General features: G+C 32.2%; 1 protein-coding gene across 10 annotated transcripts in view; it reads left to right on the forward strand.

Annotated features, from left to right (window-relative positions):
• LOC143225333 (homeodomain-interacting protein kinase 2-like) overlaps positions 1-8,073 on the forward strand; it is a 99,036-nt gene extending 90,963 nt beyond the window's left edge. For all 10 annotated transcript variants that reach the window (XM_076454537.1, XM_076454539.1, XM_076454543.1 and 7 more), the window contains one exon: positions 470-8,073. In XM_076454537.1, the coding sequence (XP_076310652.1) occupies positions 470-845 (376 nt within the window). In that variant the 3' untranslated portion in view covers positions 846-8,073. The remainder of the gene's footprint in view (positions 1-469) is intronic.
• Positions 8,074-9,543: the final 1,470 nt, after the last annotated feature.

The raw sequence follows: 9,543 nt of genomic DNA on the forward strand, positions 1-9,543 counted from the left end.
AAGACGTTAATATTTGGTTATTTTAGCTATATCATAAGGAACAGTTTCTGAAGTTAGGGTGTTTTAGATATGTAACTTAGAATTCAAGAGGTTCCTTTCAGAAACAAAGTACAAAAATTACATCAATAGAAAATAAATATTTTTTTTTATATTTGGAGCCCTTTAACTTTCTGATAAGTGTTGCTAAAAAACTTCATTATGTACAAAGCTTTTCTTTTAATTGGTCAAGTCAACTTGTACCTTCTTTTTCTTGCATTATGTTATAGGATATAAATAACTTGTATCTATACTTACATTACAATTATATAATTTCATGTTGTTGTTTTTTATTTCAAACTTGTGAAAAGAAAATGTCTGAATACTTTTTCACCTATACCAAGAATTGTTGATCATAAGGTTAAAATATTTTAAACGTATTTGTTTATTGGGTTTGTGTGAATATATTTTAATTAAATAAATCTTGCTGTAGAGAATACTGCCGACCAGCAGTGTACGTGACGTCCAGCCTGACACAGCCAGCGTATATTCCTACTGCTACCCAACACAAGTATGTCTTGGCTGGAACTGGAGCACCATTTCCTACAGCCCAGTTGCCTGCCCCTCCCCCGGCTCATCATCATACCACCAACCGTTCAGTCATGGCTGCCACTGTTCCATATGCTGCAGCTCACCCTCTACCTGCTCACCTCCAGCCAGCTCCTGCTGTGCTTCCAAGCTCCTCCATTTCTCTTACAACGTTTCCTGCTTCCTCTCAACCAGTTGTACCTCCATACGGATATAACGTCAACCCTTTGAGTCCAGGAAAGTCCCAGTATCAACATATGTACCAAATGTTTGGAGAGTAAATGGTATTATCCTAAATATTTTGTAGCATAGCCTCCATGTTCCTGGTGTTTAACTGTTGTGAATTTCGGTCTTAAGAGATTGGGACTGAATATTATTCAGAACACAGACTTAATCCTACCCCCTACCCCTCCCATGTTTGTTTGTTTTTTTGCTGAATTGTCAGTGTTGTTTTTGAAAATTTGAGTTTAGGCAAGAAGACAAAGGAAATAAGGTTTCAGTATGAGGAAATGAAATCGATATCACAAGAGGGTCAAGTATTTGAAAGGATTTTGTTCTTTACATTTACATACCACTCGAATACACCAGTGTAGTGTTGTCTGTTAGGTTTTAGTTATCTCTATTACTTGTGGTGGGTGTAGTGGATTGGGAAACTTTATTTTTAGTTGTAGTGAAATGTATTTAATACAAAAATCTTGATTTCTGCCTAAGTGGAAGAGTGAATGTTTCATGTGCTAATATATTTGACAGAACTTGTGTTAGTTGCACATGTTTCTTTTAGTATTTTCAAGAAATGAAAACAAAAAGTTCAGTCTGATGAATTTGTTCTGAAAATAATTGTGTAATGTTAGAGCTTTATGTAACGAATATACACCCAGTAGCAAATACAGTGTACACCACAAATATGAGGTTACAAACACCAATAGTTAATCATGAGTACAACCGTAAGGTATAAATTTAAACTGTAAGGTGATCTACCAATTTTATAACTTGTTTATTTTTATTCATATATAAAGAAGACTTAGTTTTGAGATTTGCTGTCAAATGGCTTTGGTAGCAAATACAATGATAACTTGAATAATTCCATACCCTTAGTCAAAGATAGAATATAATTATAGGATTATTCAGGCTAAGGAAATTACTATATATATATATAAAAGTTTAATATGATGGTGTATCATCTAGAATCATATCACAACTAATGTTATCGAGTATAGCTATAATAACAATTCTAAGTGTAAAAAATGTAGTACTAAGTCAATTAGTATTGTGTGTTGTGGCAGTCTGTGTTATTTTAAAGCAGTTTAATCACAGAGTACCAGAAAGGTGTTTTCATTTAGAGATGCTGAAGCCATGCCATTTTTCTCACTCTTTTACTATACATACTGAGAAAAATGAGATTTTTGAGAAAGAAACAAGGCTGATATGATTATTAATAACAAGTATTATATGTTCTGTGGCCATTTCCATTTCATTGGAAAATCTATGAATGAGCTGTTATGGTTTTATTTAACACATTATGTTTGATTATTAGTTTATATGGGTAGATTTATATATTTTATTGTAGAAAATGTTTCTTAACTTGCTTGTAAATAACTTTGAAACTCTTTTTATCTAAACAAATTCACTCAGTTTCCCTTATTACTCTGTATTTATTTTTAACATGTGTTGATATAAGCTTAAGTCTATACCAGGTATTTTTGAGCATTCAAAGAAAAGTGTTATTAGAGATTTTAATAATGTTTGATATGAAAGCACACACACTTAATTTTGTAGAGAACTACATAACTTACAATTGTTTCAGGAACAGGTGTGGAAAAGTATGTTGCAAAAAATTCTTGGTAACCCTGTAAACAAATATAAATATATATATTTTTACTGGGAACTTGAAGTGTCTTAGATGTGGTGGACAAAACTTTATATTTCATTTTAAACTATAACTGCATGGCTGTATATATATAGGTGAAATTAATTTGTTACAAAACAGAAAATTTGTATTCAAGTAGTTTGAAAATTTAAAGCTTTTATAGCACTTTCATTGCATTCTACCTTTATTATGCAGATATTAGTTTTTAATCTTGCCGTGTTAGTTTACACTTACAATTATATGAATGTGTACATGTATATGTGTGTATAAAAATATGTACACACAGCTAATTTTTTTCCTGTAATATATGAGCATTAATTTGTGAATCAAGTTCAAATTATGAACTGAATTTAACACTCCTATGAAAAGTGGGGCCTAATAGGCCCCAGAGCAACTTGAAAGGTTATTAATATTAGGCTAATAATTTTGTATTTAAATGAAATTGCCATTTAAATCCATTAATGAATGTATTAACGAGATTCCCACTGTCCCTATCTACTATCTAGCGAAACCACAGCCAGGGGAACTGGCTTGGAGAAATCAGGACTAGAAACGTCTTTTCGTAGGAGTGTTAAAAAGAAAGATTGTCTGAATTAATCTGTGAAACACAACGTTTTTCAGTGTTTTTTATTTATGTAACCATGTAATGTGGTTTTCAGTTGTCAAAATTTCTGTTAGTGCTATTGATGTAATAATGGTTTTTCTTAATACTTGTATTTTATAATTCAAATTTGTTTTTACATTATATAAATTCCTTGTTTTTTCATTTTATCATAATTTTTTTACTTTTATGTGATTTTTTTTTATATATGTGAGTATGGAAATGGGAAAATGTTAAAGTAACTGAGTAAGTATGGACAGTAGAAAAGTTTGAAAACTATGCTTCTTACTAGTGGTCAGGTGAGACCTCTGGTGTTAAAATTTGAAGATTGTTGAGGATAATTTTTACTGTATTTTGTTCTTTACAAACTTGTTTAATGATTTCTTTATCATTATCCTTTTTTTTGTGAAAACAACAAAAAATTAAATTTGTGTGAATTACTGTTTGTTAAGAATTGGTCCTGAAAAACTGAACTACAAGAAATTAGCTAGCTACATTTCAAGCAAGTCTACTAATTAATACTGTGTTATTGGTACAAATTCTTCTACAATACACCTCTTAGTTTTTCTCTGAGAATCCATCTAGCCTTGTTCTCTCTCTGTGGGATTATTTGAACAAGTAACAGAATGTTTTATTGTTATTCAGCAAGTGGGATAAATGGTCAGTACAGGTTAGTGATTGTTTTTATGGTGCTCCTAGTCCATAGCCAGAGTTCCAAGGACAACTTTTTTTTTTTTAATTTTAAACTATTATTCATACCTTACATCTAATTCTATTCTTCAGTTAAATAATCCTATATTAATCTGTAGGTAGGAATAGAATCAGTGTATTGATAGACTACAGAGACTTAGATAAACTCTGGAGTACACATTACAGATTTGTTTTATATATCACTACCTTTGTGTTTTGTTAGCACACCAGTTATAATCTTTATTTCAGTAATTAGAAAATGCACTTGGGCAAGAGAACAAAAAAGACTGCATCCAGGGGTATTATTTTTATTTAAAATTAATTTATTCATAATTTAGTAAGCCACATAAATTGAAACTTTTTCATGTAAACCCACCTGAAACTTCAGTCAACATTTTGTCTCAGGTATTTTATAAAAAAACGTTGGTTTTACACCACTCGATTTTCCCCTTCTACATCCAACCTTGCTCTCAGAGTTAGACATATCACACTCAGGGTTATTATTGCAACCAGTAGTTTAGATTATGTGGCTCCATCTGGACCTTTCCCTAAGAGTTAAGCTCTTTTGTTTGTGTATAAACACTGTTTTTAAGTTTAGGTACAAACAACAGTATAGTAGAACCAATACCTCCAGTTTCATATCACATCTTCGTCATCACTGGGATTGACAACAATTTCTGTTCTGTTAGTGTTTTTTAAGTGTTAGTTTTAACTACCATTAGATGTAAGGTAATATTGATTACTGCAGTGTAGGACTTTGGTAATTCTGTTTATACACCAAATTTTTAGTTTTTATCTTATTCACGATTAGTGTTTCAAGTACAATCAATAATAATAAGGAATAGCTTTTCAAATGAGACTGTTGATAAAATAAAATGTTTAAACAGTATTAATTGTGGATACTGTTGCTTATCAATACTTGGAGGCATCTTGAAATGCTAGTGAAAGAAATTATTTTCTAAACAGTGGATTTGTCATAATTATAAGATGATATAGACTTAGAAATTGTAAAATAAGTAAAAGTTACATTGAAAAAGCTCTTAACACTCCTACAAAAAGTGGGGCCTAATAGGCCCCAGAGCAACTTGAAAGGTTATTAATATTAGGCTAATAATTTTGTATTTAAATGAAATTGCCATTTAAATCCATTAATGAATGGATTAACGAGATTCCCACTATCCCTATCTACTATCTAGCGAAACCACAGTCAGGGGAACGGGCTTGGAGAAATCAGGACTAGAAACATCTTTTCGTAGGAGTGTTAAAATTCTTGGTTTCTGGTGAACAGATTTACAATATAAACTTTCTACCACTTAGCCAGAAGATGGCGCTGTTTGTCATTTTTTGCCTTGTGGTCTATATTTCTACTGTTTTCTTTCACAATTTTTACTAAATTTTTTTTTAAGTTACTTACACAAAAACTACATTGTTTTCGGAAATTTCAGAAACAAACTTTTCCATAGAGTAAATATACTTATTTGGGTTATTTTAAACATAGAAGGTTTTTGCTGGACAGTTGAAAAATAGCTGAATATGTTTTAGGACTCTTGTCTAAAGAAGGTGGTAAACCTTAGTAGTAGCTCACATTAACTGTTATTAGTTTGGTAGTGTACCAGTGTTAAGTGAAACTTCAATTTATTTTTGTGTGTGCATATGTTATAATACACTCTCACATTATGCCTTTGTATTTATCCATTTTGTGAAGTTTCTACTCTACATTTATCTTGCATTACCTCCAGTTTTAACAACTTTAGAGGACCATTTGAAGGTGTGGATAACTGTGAATTAGATATTTTTAGGACTTCAAATGTAAATATTGTTTAAACCTATATAGTGAATGTGTCTTAGGTAAGCGTAGGGATCTTATTTTATCTGTAACTTTTCAATATGTATACGTATTTTGGACAACTAAATTTAATGTACTCAGATTATGTAAGTGGAGTGGAAGGTATTGTAACATAGAACTTTTTTTGTGCTTTACGTTAATATAATTTTCTCTGTGTTGACTTGTAGTCTTTTCAATCAGGTGATATTAGAGTCATACATTCATTATGTGGTGTTGGTGCTGTTCAGTAGTTTGAAGCTGTGTGTTTGCACTTGTTAATGTGTGTCTTTTGGCAAAGGTGTTAAGTTCATGAATGTTTATTTTTAACCTTTAAACCAACATGACCCAGTCTTCACCTTTTTATCAAATACTGTTTTTCTGTTAACTAAAAGATGTATTTCAGTGTTTATCACTTTAACATAGCTGGGAATAGTTGTAGTGCTTTGTTAATTTTGAAGTGGTGGCTGTTGTCTAACAAGTGGTGCCTATTGTCAAGTGGGTGGTGGTTGTTGCCCAACAAGTGGTATCTATTTTCGAGTGGGTAGTGGCTTTTGCCTAACAAGTGGTATCTATTTTCGAGTGGGTGGTGGCTTTTGCCTAACAAGTGGTATCTATTTTCGAGTGGGTGGTGGCTTTTGCCTAACAAGTGGTATCTATTTTCGAGTGGGTGGTGGCTGTTGCCTAACAAGTGGTATCTATTTTCGAGTGGGTGGTGGCTGTTGCCTAACAAGTGGTATCTGTTGTCAAGTGGGCGGTGGTTGTTGCCCAACAAGTGGTATCTGTTGTCAAGTGGGTGGTGGTTGTTGCCCAACAAGTGGTATCTGTTGTCAAGTGGGCGGTGGTTGTTGCCCAACAAGTGGTATCTGTTGTCGAGTGGGTGGTGGTTGTTGCCCAACAAGTGGTATCTGTTGTCAAGTTGGCAGTGGTTGTTGCCCAACAAGTGGTATCTGTTGTCAAGTGGGCAGTGGTTGTTGCCCAACAAGTGGTACCTATTGTCCCAGTGGGTGGTAGTTATCATTTAACAAGTGGTATCTATTGTTGAGTGGGTGATGGTTATTGCCTTACAAGTGGTACCTTTTGTCGAGTGGGTGGTGGCTGTTGCCTAACTAGTTGTACCTGTTGTTGGATGGGTGGTGGCTGCTTTTAAATACAACCTGTAAAAAGAATTTTGAAGGAATGTTAAATGTTGCTAGGATGCAGAATTCTGTTATTCTGGTTTTAGGTATGTTTCCATACCATAATTAGGATATACTACCAGTATGTGTAGGTGATGTGGGAAGTTTTTCTATTCACTTTTCTAATTGGCCAATATTATTGATTGAAATTCATAACAAGCAAGTTTTTTAATTGAAGAACAAAGATATTTTGACGTGTACGCTGTAGAGTGTTTTTAACAAAACCGTTTTCGAAATAAGGATAGTTGAGATATAATTATTAAAAATAGTTGTACTTTATAAGATGAGTGCAGTAAGTTTTGAAGCATTGTATACGTGGAGAAATGTTGGCCTGGAAAAATAGCAGCAATGAGAAGAATGATAAGTATTCTGTTAGATAAATCAGTTTCATTATTTCTGAGTAAACTTAGTATATTAAGTTATAATGTATGGAAAGTCTTTACAGCTTATAGATTTAAGTATTAAGGTTTACGTTTGTAATTTTGTGTTCGTTGGTGTGATAGAAAAATAAGAATGGTATTTTTTAGTAATGTTATCTGAAATTTTGAATTACATTCTGGTGGTATAATAAATTAGAAAAAGGAATTTTTGAAACATTGAAGGTAGATTTTAGTTTGTTCATGTAGTTTACACACGATTTTCACAGTAACTAAGTCAAACGTTTTTTTAACCCTGTTTTTTACATTTTAGTTTAAAGTTCCTCTCATTGTTCTAAACTTTAACAATTTCACCAGTGAAAAGAAAAGTATGGGCTGTGTGATTAAAGAAGATGCGATTGATTAGAAGTTGTTTTTTATGACAATTCCATTATAAATCTTAGTACAGAATGTATAGCATCTTTTTAAAGGTTTTATTGACTGTGTAGTGGAAACAATTTTGAAACTGATTATTGGATATGCTCCGGCTAATATTGTATGTATATTATATATATAAATAGATAATGAAAAACAATTGTGTACAGCGCTGTACATATCGCAACTTTGTAGATAAAGATGGATTGTAATGTGGACTATTCATTTCTCAGCACATTGTGAAGTCAATCAGTTAGGTGGAAAGGTAGGTTTGGTTACCTAATATGTATGTATTCCTAAACAATTAAATGCATATTTTGTAACACTGGATTTGATTGCTTGTTTTTGTTTTTTAATTGTTAATTAATTATTATCATAACTCGTGGGATGTTACACAATTTGTAATGGCCTGAAATCTGGCATTTAGGAAAGTGGTGAAATTGGTTCAATAAATAAATCATTTGATGTATACGTGTAAGTTAACCAACCGTTAATATTGAGTGCCAGTGTATCGCCATTGTGAGTAATAAAGAATATTCTTGTGCCTTTTTAAGTGCAAATCGTAGTTTCTGTCTAATTATTTTATTCCGTTGATTTTATATCCTTAAGTAAAACAAATGGTTTTGTTTAAAGTTTCGGAAATATGGGGGCTGCACTGTGAAAGTGTTTTTTACAGTTTTTGTCAGAGGTCACGTTGAAAACGAGAAGTGTCGAATATTTTGATTAGTAATTTTAAAATTTGTTCTACTTACCCTTCACCAGTTCGTTGAAGTTTTTGGAGTTAGAACGCTAACAATAGGGGTTCGATTCCCCACCGTGCAGTTAATACTAAGAAGACAATTATCGTCATTAACCTGTTATTTTAAAGTTGTTAACAACAAGTGTCTCGTTACGTTTAGGCTAAAATGAAGTATCTAGTATAGTAGCAATAGTCAGAGTAGGATCGTGAAGCTGTTACGTGGTTCGAATACAACCATGATGTACTTAACGTGCTTGATACCGTTACAGTTTGATAATCCTAGTATGAACGTCGTAACGTTATGAATGGCATTAGGATATTTATATAACTATGGAAGCCTTGATGTCTACGTAAGCATATAAGCTTTCTAATTAAAGGCCTTGTGCTAAATCTTAAACCCCCCCCCGTGGCACATCAGCATGTCTGCGGACTTACAAAGCTAGAATCCGGGTTTCGATACTCGTGGTGGGCAGAGCATATAATTTCATTGTGTAGCTTTGTGCTTAACTTCAAACAAACAAAAGGCCTTAAAATTTTAATATGTAGTGTTTCATTTTCACACGATTATATATATCTAAAACTAATGACAGTTGCACAGAAATACTATTTTGATAAAATAATTATATTTGGCAATTTAAAAAGTTTCGTTGAAATATAAAAAATGAAGTTTTCGTAGAAAACTAATTGCGAAGCGTGTTTAAAATTTTAAAAAAATGTCAGAATTTGTATGTGATATCTTTATATTGATTCGACCCGTGATTGTTCTGAGATCACAGCCTATAAATATAATTTATAACATGTGTATGTACCTAGTTTATTGATATTATAATCACCAAACATATAATAAATAAAAACGACACTAGAGAATTTGTTTGTAGACAACTTTTAGTAGCATTATATTTTCGAAAATTATCTAACTTACAATCACCTTTGTAATGTTAATTTTTAAAACGTTTATACTGAGTACAGTTAAATTATTGAAGATTAAGAATGAGATAAAAGTAACCGTATGTTCATAAGATTTACTGTACAGTGACGTAATAATAGTATTTACATGATAAATGTAAATTATTTGGTTGATTGTCCCGAACTATCATTGCAGCTTTTTTGCCATTGAGGGAAGCCTAAAATGTTTTCAAACTTGATGAAAAATGATTGATGTCCAGAATAAAAAAAACAAAGAATAACATTCAAAACAGAATGATGCAATTGCTCTGACACATGTTAGAAACAGACAACAAGTATTTAGTGAGCCTGGCTCGTCACGGACGGAGGGTACTTGTTCCGAGAC

This window comes from Tachypleus tridentatus, chromosome 9 (assembly GCF_004210375.1).
Source record: "Tachypleus tridentatus isolate NWPU-2018 chromosome 9, ASM421037v1, whole genome shotgun sequence".
NCBI classification, from domain to species: Eukaryota; Metazoa; Arthropoda; class Merostomata; order Xiphosura; family Limulidae; genus Tachypleus; species Tachypleus tridentatus.